The 14,678-nt window shown below is 33.9% G+C and overlaps 2 protein-coding genes and 1 long non-coding RNA gene across 4 annotated transcripts; all 3 read left to right on the top strand.

Annotated features, from left to right (window-relative positions):
- Nucleotides 1-1,756: 1,756 nt before the first annotated feature.
- Nucleotides 1,757-3,793, top strand: LOC122598264. The gene is made up of 3 exons (XR_006323569.1): nucleotides 1,757-2,003; nucleotides 2,851-2,915; nucleotides 3,649-3,793. It is a non-coding gene; the product is annotated as an uncharacterized LOC122598264 (long non-coding RNA).
- Nucleotides 3,794-4,825: 1,032 nt separating this feature from the next.
- Nucleotides 4,826-8,561, top strand: LOC122595614. Of its 2 annotated transcripts, none has more exons than XM_043768018.1 (6): nucleotides 4,826-5,072; nucleotides 5,357-5,889; nucleotides 7,289-7,487; nucleotides 7,655-7,719; nucleotides 7,818-8,028; nucleotides 8,110-8,561. In XM_043768018.1, exons 1-6 carry the CDS (start codon nucleotides 4,911-4,913, stop codon nucleotides 8,464-8,466), a joined length of 1,527 nt encoding a protein of 508 aa, XP_043623953.1. In that variant the 5' UTR covers nucleotides 4,826-4,910; the 3' UTR covers nucleotides 8,467-8,561. The 2 variants fall into 2 exon arrangements, with proteins under 2 accessions (XP_043623953.1, XP_043623954.1); XM_043768019.1 differs by lacking the exon at nucleotides 4,826-5,072 and having other exon boundaries at nucleotides 5,602-5,721; nucleotides 5,801-5,889.
- Nucleotides 8,562-9,757: 1,196 nt separating this feature from the next.
- On the top strand, nucleotides 9,758-13,283 carry LOC122598232 (O-glucosyltransferase rumi homolog). The gene is made up of 5 exons (XM_043770835.1): nucleotides 9,758-10,351; nucleotides 11,976-12,174; nucleotides 12,384-12,448; nucleotides 12,528-12,738; nucleotides 12,854-13,283. Exons 1-5 carry the CDS (start codon nucleotides 9,822-9,824, stop codon nucleotides 13,211-13,213), a joined length of 1,365 nt encoding a protein of 454 aa, XP_043626770.1. The 5' UTR covers nucleotides 9,758-9,821; the 3' UTR covers nucleotides 13,214-13,283.
- The last annotated feature ends 1,395 nt before the right edge of the window (nucleotides 13,284-14,678 follow it).

The following is a 14,678-nucleotide window of genomic DNA, read 5'->3' as shown; positions in this document are numbered from 1 at the left end:
TCATTTCAGTTCAACTATGGGGTTCTTAGGCCCCGACCTCAAATTAGGCCCTAACGCCAAATCGATTACCATACACGGAATCCACCATCAAATGGTAATCGACCCAACGTACATATAATCGTATGTAAGAGTACTCACCTCTTTCGCGACAACCAAATCCATGATAACCATCTAACAATCATATTGCTTTCCACCTAGCAATAATTCACAATTTACACATATAAGGTCATCAAGCTCAATTACTTCATACACAAGGCTAACAAGTCATACATTACAATCTTTTCTAGCATCTCAATGCCCAACCCTATTTTTACATAATTCACATTCTTATCATTCTTTAAAGTTGACTTCTTTCAAAATCTCATTTTACTTACACAGCATCATGGCCATAACTCATTTTAATACAAAGATCACCATTTCTTTATCTTATCAATATGACCATATAACATTTTACTCAAAACTCATTATTTCCATCTTTTCATTATCACTTCTATATAGTATACTACATTACTACTCAAAATCTTCAATTTGTTAGCTTAAATTCAAGTAAATAACCCACTTTTTGAAAACCCCCAATTCCTACCTATTCAAGAACCCTAAATTGAAATTACTCCATATAACCCATTTTATGAAAAACCCCCAAAACCCATATTCACTAGTTGCATGAACCCTAATCTTTGAAGTTAATAAAAGTTAAGTTATAGAAATCCTTACCTTTAGGAAATAAGAGTTAAGACTAAGAAATTGAATCACACTTTTCATCCTCCTATACTATGTGTGTCGACACACACACTTCACATACACAAATTCTTCAAACTTGAAATTCCTTACTTGAAGATTATTGTTTTTGTTATTATTATTCACTTGAAAGATTGTTTGATTAATGTGAAAGTAAGAAATTGTTAGATATAAATTGAGAGAAGAATTTGATTAAGAAGAAAATGAGGAAAATGAATGGAAGAAAGGAAAGAAACATGGCTGGCATCTCCCAAGGATGTCACGCCCCTTTTGATTTTTGGTGGGTAAAATACCTGTTATCCATTAAAGTTCCAACTAAATTAACCCCATATCCAAAATATAAATACTAGGAAATTATTTTAATGTTAAAACTATAATAAAGTTTAATTTTCATTGGCTAATTTTTTTTTAAGATGTTACACTATTTCAGAGAAGCAATATCTTAACTTTGATACATCATTAACCGAGTTTTTATTGATGTCATGCAAAAAAGTATTTTTATTTTTGTTAGCCATGGCTCTTAAGAACAATAAAAATAGCAGTTGGTTCATGGATTTTCAATGATTTCATGTGTTGTGTTTTTATTTGCATGGTTAATACATACATACATATATATATATATATGTGTGTGTGTGTGTGTGTGTGTGTGTGAAGAATCTGTATCATAAATATAGTTTGATTCCAAATTCTAAGAATAACAATGATTATCCTAATTATAATCTAATTACAATTACTAATAATAATAATATTAATTTAATAATTATTTTTAAATTGGGTTGTAACAACCGTGAAATTTGAGTTTAAGTGTAATTTGATGAATTATGGTATCTAATGCTATCTTTAAGTCTATTTTGTAGTTAAAATAACTAACTTTATACTCGATGGGTTGATTGGCGGTGTGCTAGATGATATGTCGTGGGTTATGAGTTAATTAGTGGTATGATGGTGGGTCAACCCATGGATCAAAACCATGGTCCATGACTTAATCAAGTCAACCCATCCCCCCACCCATCTTATCCCTTCCCTTCCTCTCATTTCTTCTCATCTCTCTCTCTCTTAATCTCTTACAAAACACACACACACACACGCACATTTTTCTCTCTCTCTAAGTTAATTCACAATCTATGGTAATTCAAGCTTAGTTAATGCAATAATAATAAATCTTATCATCATTTTAACATCATATCAAGAACTTGGGTTCCAAAGTGCAAGGAAACATCTCATTCGGGTTAAATTTCAGGTTTGAGAGCTTGGTGGAGATTTTGGTAAGTTAGACTTGCTCCATAACCCTTTATTCTATGTTTATTTACTTTTTTATAGTTGATTTCAAGTAAGTACGGGTCATGAATCGGGTTTGGGTCAAAAATTAGGGTTTAATTAGGGTTTGTGAAGGTCAAGAGTGATTTGAAGCAAATTGTGGGTTAATAAGTGTATTTTTGTTGTGGGTTTTATCTATTGATGCTCAAAAACGATTTAAATGTGTCCATAATCAATTAGAAAGTCAAAAATCGAAATGTGGTTGTTCTTAGGGTTGTTCATGGCCGAATTTATGCAAGATTTTGTGTTAATGAATCAAGTTTTGGTAAGGGATTGTGTTGGTTGAAGTTGAAACATGTTATGTATGTCAAAAGTTGAGTTTATGAGCTGTAAATTCGTGTCTTGTGTTAAGAAATTGAGTCTAAATGAGTTGTGGGTCGTTTGGGTGTTGGAGCTGCTTGTTTGGGGGCAGAAATATCTCACTGCGGCGCAGTGGGAAGGGTCAGACCCCACTGCGGCGCAGTGGAATGTTGCTGGTCAGTTTCCGAACGTTTTTCCTATGTCAACTTCAAACGCTTATAACTTTTGAACCGTAAGTCCGTTTTAGGCGTATGACCTATCGTTGGAATCGTGAGAGAGTCTACTTTATCATGGTATAATCCTTATAGCTTGAATCCACTGCCATTTCCAAAAATGATGTGAAAAATTGTCCTTGTTCATATTTGGTTGAACCAATAAGACACTTTAGGGTTGTGGCGTAACCGAGTCAAGTCCCAATTGTCCTCTAAGGCTGAGTTACTTTTCTAAAGCTATGATTAGGGTTTGATTTGTGATTGTAAAATGTGTATTTGATAGGTGACACACACGAAGTGATTGTTGGACGTTTATAGTTTGACTTTAACTTGTTGTAACCGCTCAAGGTGAGTTCTCCCTACTCTATTGAGATTCGGGCTGAAAAGTGTACATTGTGTGTTTGTTTGTTAAATTTAGTTGTTTGTTGATTGCATGACGATTGATGGATGAATTGAATTGTTATGTGTATGTTGGTATTGAGAAATGATATATTAGGACAGATGTGCATACATGGAAGCCGACTTCGCTTTCAAAAGGTTTGAGATGTGGACTCTTTGAAAGCAAGCCTCATAAGTGTATGTATGTATAGATTGATCATATTGGTTGTTTAATGATTGTTGGTTTAATAGTTGTTGGATTGATGGTTCTTTGGGCTTGCATTGTGATGGTTATGCATTTGAGATGATATGGTTGTCTGATGAGACAAATGAGTATATCAAGGTGTAGACGTATACACTGGTGTTGAGTCATCCGGGTTTATAGACGTATATTCGCCGACGTTTTTGAGATGCCATATTGGTCATGGTGATGACTTGTATCGTTGCACAGATGGCACGATGGCCATACATATCATATGCATTTTGGCTTTGGCATGCATAACATCCGCATCATGACATTGACTTTGCATTGGTTTATTCTCACGCTTTATTTTATCGTGATGCATTGGTTGGATGGCATGTAAGACTACTAGTATGCAGTGATTGTCTTTATTTATGTGATTGTGTTTATCGTCGGTGGTTCCTCTTGGACCACTACTACGAACTCACCAACCTAGTGTTGACTTGTTAGTACACTTTTCAGGAAATTAGGTGAATCAAGGACGTGATGCATGATTGTTGGATAGTTTTTGACTCGGGCATGGACTTACGTGGATCAAGGATTCATTCGCCCACTTTTGCCTAATACTTAGGATCGATAGCCATCTCTAGAATATTCTTTTGTAAACTTTGATGGTCGTTTGCTCCTTGTGCATTTGTATGAATATTTAACTTGTTGTGGATTCACTGGATCCTTTAAATTCATTTAGTTGCCTACGATAATCTCTCCTTGTGCTATATGATTTCCGTAATATTTCGAGCCCTAGCTCGGGGTGTTACATGAGTTAAAGTATAAATTGGTGATGAAAAACCAAATGATTATCCTAATTATAGTCTGACTACCAGTACTAATAACAATAATATTAAATTAATAAATATTTTTAAATTGAGTTAAAGTGTAAAATGGTGATGAAAAACCAAATGATGATCCTAATTATTGTTTGATTACAATTACTAATAACAATAATATTAAATTAATATTTATTTTTAAATTTGGTTAAAAGTATAAATTGGTGATGGAAAATCAAAAAGTGTAAATTAATTTAGACATGTGTTGATTTAATTAATGTTAAGAAATTGAAGTATGTAATTGGTCCATTGAGGATAGTTTAATTGTATTTTAGTATATACTAGATAATTAACCCGGGTTCAACCCGGACATATTAACAATTTTTTATAAATAAAAACGTATCTCTGTCATTGACATTGCGACAGTCCAACGGTAATTATAACCTCTAAATAGTATACCTTATCATTAGCTTATTAACGCGCATGATATACGGATAATTTAAAAATCTGTTAGGACAAAAACATTTAGATTATGCAACTTAAAATACCATATATGATATATTAGAGTTTTTAAAAGAAAACAAAAACAATTTAAAAAAATAACATCAGAAAATAAGAAAAAAATAAAAATGCAAAATATTGTAAAAAGAAAAGTATTTATATTTAAACAAAAAAATTAAATTTTAAGAAAAAGTTTAAAGGTAACAAATAAGTTATTTTTGTAAAAAGATTGTCACAACATTGTTTTATTTAATACTCGTATAAAGATTTTTAGTATATATAAAGATAAGGAACGGCTTCTATTGCACTACCCATGAATTTCTCACAATTAGCTTCAACGCTAATTAATGTTTGTTTTTACATGCAGCATATAATGCTCTAAAACATGGGCTACCTCAAAAGCCCAGCATGTGGATAAATAGAGTAACATGAGGCAACCTTTAACAATTTTCAGAAATGAAGAGCTTATATGAAGAGAAGTGTAAGAACACATTCTGGCTAAGACCAGCATTTGGTAACAACAATAATCATGCTACATCAACCCGCGCTCGGGTGCTCATGGTTTCGGTATTCACTTTCCTTTTCGTATTTGTGATGGCTGCGTGCTGGTTAGATTTTGTAAGTCTTTATCATACGCCTAACTTTTTGTTAAAAGAGTTTTAATTAGTTTAATTATGCATGCTTTTATATTAAGTTTTAAATGAAGACGGTAAGTAAGTAAGTTAAATTAACACAAAGAGAAAGAGAAAAAAAAAAAGAATTGTTAGCTAGGCAGTAGACCACATGATTTATTTTCTACATATTGTAGAAAATATTGTATTTAGTGAAGTCTTTTTTTGTTTCAAGTGAACGATATTTAAATTTGTTGTTTTTTGTGCTAATAATGTAACTATTATATGTAGTCCTCGTTTGCAGGTCAATCGATCCTACAATTCCAAACAACGAAAAAGGTTCATGAAACACCTCTTGATGACTGCCTTGCTTGGAATCAAACTCTAACATGCCCCAAAAATACTTACCCAAAAACTCATAAAAATCTAAACCATTCATCAATCACAACATGTCCTGATTACTTCCATTGGATCCATGAAGATCTACGGCATTGGAGAAAGACAGGGATCACAAGAGACATGGTGGATAGAGCAAAGTCGACGGCCCATTTCAGGCTAATAATCCTTGATGGAAAAGTGTATATAGAAAAATTTAGAAAGTCCATTCAGACTCGAGATTTACTTACGCTATGGGGGTTTCAACAATTATTAAGAAGGTACCCTGGCAGGGTTCCTGATTTGGAACTTATGTTTGATTGTGATGATAGACCCGTGATCAATGCTAGACGCTTTCAGGGACCAAATGGACCTCCACCGCTATTCAGATACTGCTCAGATCGCGAGAGTTTGGATATTGTCGCACCAGATTGGTCTTTCTGGGGATGGTAATTTATGTCTCCCTATATTACTTAATTAGTTTTCTTCTTCTTTTTCTAAATATTTCGCTATATTTTTTTAACCAAATTATTTATCATCAATTATCACTTACTTGCTAGAAAGAATACTTGCACAACTTATTAATGCAAAATGAAAATGGTTAGGGTCAAGTGGGACAAATTCTAATACTTCCATGAACTAAAAATTAGTAGAAAATATGAGATTGGCAATATGAATTAATCAATCTATAAGTCAACTCTTTCAGTTTAGACAACTCAGTCTTAATTTGAATACGTCCATTATTTGTCTTGACTAATACCATTTCAAGATGAAGAAATTAAGGCTAAAAAAATGATATATAACAGAAAGACAAAAGCTTCTAACAAAATTAATAAGGTTATAAAGTAATTAGATTAGATTATATAACTGATACATGTATTTTGCTCAAAGTAACAACTAACTGTCCATTTTATTTTAATAAATACTCGTATTACTCCAATATAAACCTTCCCGGCCCTAATAACACAGGTATTTGCTACATAGGTTCTAAACAATATAAAATAACCCAAATACTTTTTTTATAAATCAGTTACTAGAATGCGTAGTCTTTTCTATTTAAGATGCATGTACACAGTCTAACTGAACTACTCATATTTATCTGTCATCCCAAGATATTTACCTAGGAGGTTTGTGTTAAGACCTTAATTAGAAACGGCAACTTACCCCATTAGTAGGGATGACAACGGGTCGGGTATGGTCCGGGTTTATGTAATCCCGGACCCAGACCCGATTAAAAATCCCCGTCCCAAACCCGGACCCAGACCCGACGGGTCCCCGTTTATTTACTAACCATCGGGTAACAACACGGGTAATCGGGGATCCTTTAATATATTTTAATATTTTGTAATCCCTTTTACAAGCTATATAGTCGATCAGGTTGTGATGCTTTACAACTTATAGGTATAATGTCAAAATATCAATGTTATTAAAGATTATGATTCCAAAATGCTAAGATAACAAAGTCTTCCTATATAATCAAGCAATTCAAGAAGTTATTTTGGGGAACTTTGAACCTCTAGTATATTTGATTAACTAAGTATATAGTTATCAAGACTCATAGGCCAAATTGTCGGTAACACATAGAGTCATTTAAAACAGTAGCCAAATATTGGCACTTCCATTCACAATCAAGTTAACACAACAAAGAAGTATAAATATATGTGATTACTCTTAGATTATCGGTTAGGATTTTATCATTTAGGTTTCCCCATTGGGTACGGTTTTTTTTTTTTTTGCCATCCGTAGCAACATAGACTCATTAAAAGACATAAACTTCATTAATATATAGAAATAAGTACTGAATAGGTGGCTTATCATTGAGTAATCATTTATTTGTTGTACGTACAGGCCAGAGACAAACCAAAAGGCATGGGAAGTGACATTGGAAGAGATTAAACAAGGAAACAAGAAGGTGAAATGGATGGATAGGGAACCTTATGCTTATTGGAAGGGCAACCCTACTGTTTCTCCTATCAGAGTTGACCTCAAAAAATGCAACGTAAACAACACTACTCATGTTGACTGGAATACTCGTTTATTTTTTCAGGTAAGCCATTTTTATTTTATTTTTATTTATTATGCACTTGCTTTAATATTTATTTAGATTAATTTTTTGTAATTTACATAAAAAACTGGTTTTAAGATTGAGTTATGTATAACATAATATACTACTGTAGATATATGGATTAATTATGTTGTAGTTGTATAAAACAGGATTGGGCTAAAGAAGTTACAAATGGATTTCAGAGTTCTAATATCAAAGATCAATGTACTTACAGGTAATTAAAGTAAATATATATATTGATCGAATACTACATCCTATTTGACTCTTCGGTTCTTATTTTTTTTTTATTAATCAATCATTCATGGAGTACAGGTACAAGATATATGTAGAAGGATGGGCGTGGTCAGTGAGCGAAAAATACATATTGGCTTGTGATTCACCAACATTATATATCACCCCACGTTTCTACACTTTCTTCGCTAGAGGGATGGCGCCCCTCAAGCATTTCTGGCCCGTTCGCGACACAGACAAATGTAAATCACTTAAATTTGCGGTTGAGTGGGGGAACAATCACACTTCCAAGGTAAACTAGCTTGCTTGCATTAATACACAAACTTTTGATCTTTGATCAAGTGTTTCATTTATTTTTTCATGCATTGGATAGGCACAAGAGATGGGCGTGGCATCAAGCCGGTTTATTCAAGAGGAAGTCAAGATGGACTACGTTTATGACTACACGTTACATCTATTGATAGAATATGCGAAGCTCTTGAAGTTCACACCTAGTATGACTCCAAATGCTGTGGAACTATGTTCAGAGTCAATGGCATGCCCCGCGGAACAGAAGTTCAGGGATTTCATGTTGGAATCGTTCGTGCAAGAACCTACGGATAGAATCCCATGTAATATGCCTCCACCCTATGATCCTTCGACCCTTAAAGATATCTTAGACAATAAAACAAGAGTTATAAAACAAGTTGAAACATGGGAGGACGAATTTTGGAAGAATCAGAACATATGATCAAGTTATCACTAAAATGTTGTATTGTTACTTTAAAGTGTATCATATATATACGTATATAACTATATAAGATCTTGAAGCCAACTTTTTATTTTTATTTTTATGTAATATGGAATTCATTTCAATCAAGATATGTTGAAATTTTATCCAAGAGCCTATAAGAGTATAAGCTCTATCAAATGGGCTAACCCGGCCCATATTGTCATGAGTTTATCTATAGTTTTATACTATCTAATAAAAAAACACCTCCATTTAAAGGTTACATGTATTATTGTCTAAAATACACTTAATGATTAAATTACATTGTCAGTCCTTTATATTTTCAAACATCTCTATTAACCATCTACATCAATTTTCATAAAGTATGTATATCTACTAGGTTATACCCCATTATTACACCGTCCTCAGCATGACTAAGGCCGCATTACACGGGTGTCATGCTAGTAGTTTTGAATAAGAAGTTACGTACTCTCACGTTAAGGTAGAGATAAAAGCAACTAAATTCGTGGCTTTAGTTTAACTTTTCTTCTTCCCCTTGGTATAACTGTATAAGTAGAAAGCGAAAAAAGTTTGATAAAGTTGAAGGCAAATAATTCATGACAAACTTCATATATTACAACACCACTTGTGTCAATCAAAATAAATGGTGATAGCTAGCTATGTACCACTATATATAAAAGATGACTTTAATTTTTGGATGCCTGGAATAAAAAGATGACTTGTATTAGCCTTAATTAGCAATATGTATAACAAGATGTCATGATATTTCTATGACATTGGTCACATTTTTATCCATATTTTCATATAATTAAAGTTATCCTTCACAATTAGTTCAAGGACAATGCTTGTTTTCACATGTAATTTCAGGCGCCATATAGCCCTCAAACCATATATGCATGATACTCGGCCCCTACCCCCTACCCATTTTAACGTGATACATTTTGCTTACATATATAGAAAGTGTGAACATATTAACAAGTGAATACGAAATATGAAAGACTCATATGAAGAGAAGTGTAAGAAGACATACTGGCTAAGGCCCTCATATGGTCGTCGTTGTCGTAATTATGCTGTTGTAACTTGTAATTTGTTGGTTCTAGTTGTGGTATTTGGGATTCTTGCTATGTTCTTCATTGATGTGCGGTTAGACCTTGTAAGTTTCATTAATCAAACCCAAAAAGTTTGTCAGTATATATGTTGCAGCATACTAATTAAGCAAAAAAGGTCTAACAACTAAATTACATTATAACCTATAAAAATCTTTTTAATGACTATATATATGCTAATTTGATGCCATTTTGTAATATAAAAGTGTTTTTTTTACTGACTAGTGTCCCTCATTGTGCTCGTAGTCTATGTTTTCGGGTCAATCAATCTTGCAATCAGGAAGAAATGAGGTTCATGATGATTTCCCTCTTGACTGCCTTGTATGGAATCAAACAACAACTTGCCCAAAGAACTATCCAACAAGTCACAAAAGTATAGATGGTACATCGATCAAGACATGTCCGGATTACTTTCGTTGGATCCATGAAGATCTACGTCATTGGAGAGATACAGGGATCACACGAGAGATGGTGGAGGTAGCTAAAAAGAGTGCACATTTTAGGCTAGTAATCATTGAAGGAAAAGCGTATGTAGAAAAATTCAGAAAATCAATCCAGACTCGAGATTTGTTCACCTTGTGGGGGTTTCAACAATTGTTAAGGCGGTATCCTGGTAGGGTTCCTGATCTTGAACTTATGTTTGATTGTGATGATCGGCCCGTGTTGAACATAAAGCGGTACTTTAGGGGGCCAAATCCCGGGCCTCCACCATTGTTTAGGTATTGCTCTGATCCTTGGAGCTTGGATATTGTCATGCCAGATTGGTCCTTTTGGGGATGGTAAGTAATCATTCTTGTCTCATGATGGTTTTAAAATATGCTTTTATCAATTGCATGCTCAAGTTTTTTGTCATACTAATTGTATTTTTTTTTTCATGAACGAATTGACCCATTTAGACTGTCTGCATTAGTTCAGACTATCTTTTCCATAAACAGTAATTCAACAAAAGCTCGACCAACTCTAGGTTATAAAGACGTTTGGGATTGCGGATCAAGATCCTCTAAAGTTATAATCAACTTCATAAGTGAAGTTGAGTGTATCTTAACCTTTGGATTAAAATCAAAGGTCCAAGATTCAAAGTTGATATTTGAATTTTGACTCTTGATTTTAATCCAAAGGTCAAAATTATCAACTTCACCTATAAAATTGATTATAACTTTAGAGGATCTTGATCCTAGGATTGCTTGTTTTATTCCTGTTTGTTTTTTGAATCAAAAAGATAATAAAAACGAAAGTTGAAAAGTGATTACATATATTTTGTTTATAAGTAAAGCATGAACATGAACAAATATAAAAGTTATATCAATTTTTGCAAAAAACTTATACACACGACAACGACAACGGTGCCCAATCCCGGCTAGGCCGGGGTACGGGGGAGATATGATGTAAACAGACCTTATCCCTACATAAAGTAGAAAGGCTGTTTCCAGATCCACCAAAGTGGAAGGGGCCTCCGGCCCAAAGAGTGTAAAAAATAGGGTTAGATCCACCGGAGTGGAAGCTTTAACTGGATGTGAATAATTTCGATCTCAAACTCTCAATCTCAAATACACGATCTGAATCTCGAAATCATAGGCTCAATCTCCGATCCAAGATCTAGGAGAAAGAGCCGTTAGAGGTGAGGGAGCAGAGGGTGGAAAGAGAGAGAAACCCGTCAAACTTGGCGAAATACCAAAATGTTACTTAAAAGAAAAAAAAAAGAAAGTAAATGGGTGGGAATCCCCCAGTCCCATGTACCATCTTGGTACCCATAACACACACCGCATAAATTTCATGTCTGGTGAAGTATTATCCTCACACATGGAACACTCCATTTGCGTTTGACTAGATTTGAACTCGTGACCTTACAGTCTTCATCTTGTGGGTCCATATGGTCACATAGTGGCGGTACCAATGGATCTATGATCAATTGCTTACGCACTTATAAGAAATTAATTTGTTAATTAAAAATTTGCATGAAAAAACTTATATTATTCATACACAAAAACTTGAGAGAACTTTTTTATTACCATTTTCCCGTTTTTATTTCGTCCAACGTTGTCACCAATGTAATAATCATCTTTATTCATCTATAAGTTCTTTTGCATCATCTATCATCATTATTCTCTTTTTTTTGCCACGATTCATTCATCTTGAAATTTCAAAATGATAAAAAGCTTATTTGAATGAAAAAAAGATAAGATTAGTAATGACGAATACATTTTTTTTGTATTGAAAAATAATACACATTGACCATAATTGAGGATGTACATGTATTTAATATACTTATAAAATCTAATACAGTTTATACAAATGAAGATAAACTATATAATATAACTTTTCTTAATTAACTATATGATGATGTTATAATATTTGTACCAAGTATTAACTCACTTGTGTTGCAAACTTGCAATATATATATAGGCCAGAAACAAATCAAAAGCCATGGGACATTGCATTGAAGGACATTAAAGAAGGAAACAAGAGAGTGAAATGGAAGGACAGGGAACCCTATGCTTATTGGAAGGGAAATCCCAGTGTCTCCCCTATCAGGGCTGACCTTCTCAAGTGCAACGTTAATCACACTTCTCATTTGGACTGGGATACTCGTTTATTTGTTCAGGTTTTTATTTCTTTCTTTCTTAATCCATATAAAATTTTATTGTTTCGGTCGCATTTGGGTCAAAATCAAATTTGAATGGGTCATTAATAACTAGTACAATCTACTGTATAGATTATTTCGTCCAAAAGTTCTTTTTATACATTCATCACACTGCGACATTAATAATTTGTACAGTCTGGATATCATAATATTATTTTGTATGAAAGTAGGATTGGAATGAAGAATCTGTGCAGGGATACAAGCAATCTAACATCCAAGATCAATGTACTTACAGGTATACTTAAAACTTTAGTATTTGACTATTACGAATTTACTATAACTATGATTTATTTATTGCGGAAATTCGTTGGTAGGTATAAGATATACGTCGAAGGATGGGCATGGTCAGTGAGCGAGAAATATATATTGGCATGTGATTCACCAACGTTATACATCACACCGCGTTACTACACCTTCTTTGCAAGAGGGTTGGAACCACTCAAACATTTTTGGCCTATTCGAGACACCAACAAATGTAAATCTCTTAAATTTGCCGTCGAGTGGGGCAACAATCACACTTCTAAGGTAACATCATATTCCACACGTACGAAAACATTTTTAATTTACAGAATATGCTGTTTTTTGTGAGGCTATTTTGGTGTTTCACAAAGACATAAAACAGTTTTGTGAACCTCACTAGGCACAAGAGATGGGCAAGGAATCAAGCCGGTTCACACAAGATGAAATGGACATGGAAAACATTTATGATTACATGTTACACTTACTTACCGAATATGCTAAACTCTTGAGGTTCAAACCCAGCGTTCCTGCAAATGCAATGGAGCTATGTTTCGAGTCCATGGTATGCCTCTCAAATGGCAAATGGAAGAAGTACATGGAGGAGTCATTTGTGCGACGCCCTGCAAAAACTATCCCATGTACTCTGCCCCCACCATACAACCCCTCGACTATTAAAGGCATCATTGACAACAGAACAAGAGCAATTAGGCAAGTTGAAATGTGGGAAGATGAATACTGGAAGAATCAACCCCTGATTTGATTACAATCTGTTTTTGCACTTGCTAGGTCACAGTTTGCTTGTAGTTTACTAGTATTACAAATGTTTTACATTATGGTCACAATTATCAGTAATTTAAAAGAAGTTCATTTGGCTATATTTTTTCCTGAGAATTTGAAAAACTATATTACTAATTCCCTTGACTTCAAATTTATGCTTGATAATTAAAGGGGTGAAACCCAATAGTAGCACCATCATGTGACCATATGGGCTCAGATGAATGTTGCAGGTCACATGTTCAAAACTTACATAAAGCAAGTGAAGAAACTATTGTATATCTTGTGATCCATATGTGAAAATGATGTTTCACAAAAAATGAGTTATAGGCTGTGTATGCTCATGTTCCTACCCCCTTCTTCTTCTTGTTTTTTTTTTTTTTATATTTTTTTTATGAAGATTATGCTCGATAACAAAATTGGAAAATATATTTATCCATTCCCCCCCTTAAACACCCGGCCAACGGGTTCTAATTTACATTCTGTGCCAAAAGTTATTTCTACACGTGATATAGTAGTCAATATAGTAGTCTAGCAAAGAAAATTTTTCATAATGTTGGAAATGGTTTTGGATCTCTGGATAGTTACGGGCTTTTGGTTAGTTTCTGTCCGATTTTTAGTTTTGGGCCAACCTTTAGTTTCGGCCTGTACTTCAGTTCTGGCCCATAGATTAGTTTTGGCCCAGGTATGCTGTTTTGACTTTTAAAGGTCCAAGTTGAGAATATATCTTCTTGAACAATGTATTTTGTATCGCTTAATGCATATAGCTATGGTGCATGTGTTGTGATCTAGTACGGTCGACAATGTACAATTTCACCACACATCTCGAGTTTCTGATACTGCGGAGTGTAATTACATCATGACCAGTGGCGGATCTAAATGGTGGAAATTAGCTAGAGGGTTGGGGCCACTCAAGCCCTTTAACTTCGGTCTGTTCACGACATAGACAAAGAATGTAAATCACTTAAATTAATTTGCAGCTGAGTGAAATCACAATTGCAATGTAAACTTGCAATTCACACAAACTTTTGATCTTGGAGGTTCTTTTTCGGATGGGCAGTTGGTCTTTTCGTAAAGACCAAAATGATTAAGGATTTTATTTATTTCCATGAACTCGATAGGCAGAAGAGATGGGGGGTCAAGCCGGCCGGTTAATTGATGAAATACGTTATAATTACTCGTACATGTTACATACTTACATCTATTGATAGCATATGCTAAATTCTTGAAGTTCACACCTATATATATATATATAGAGTGTGACTACAAATGTTGTGGAACTATATATATATGCCACGCGGAACAAAATTTTATGTACGCGCGCGTAACGGGGAAATCCATCGATACTTATGATTATATTATCTTAAGATTATTATACAGATTGTACGTACGAACGTAAAGTTAAAGGTTGTCTACAATATTATTGAATCATAATGGAGAAATGGAAAATG

This window comes from Erigeron canadensis, chromosome 4 (genome assembly GCF_010389155.1).
Source record: "Erigeron canadensis isolate Cc75 chromosome 4, C_canadensis_v1, whole genome shotgun sequence".
NCBI classification, from domain to species: domain Eukaryota; kingdom Viridiplantae; phylum Streptophyta; class Magnoliopsida; order Asterales; family Asteraceae; genus Erigeron; species Erigeron canadensis.
Note: the sequence above shows the minus strand (reverse complement) of the source record. Positions and strands in the feature narration are given on the sequence as shown.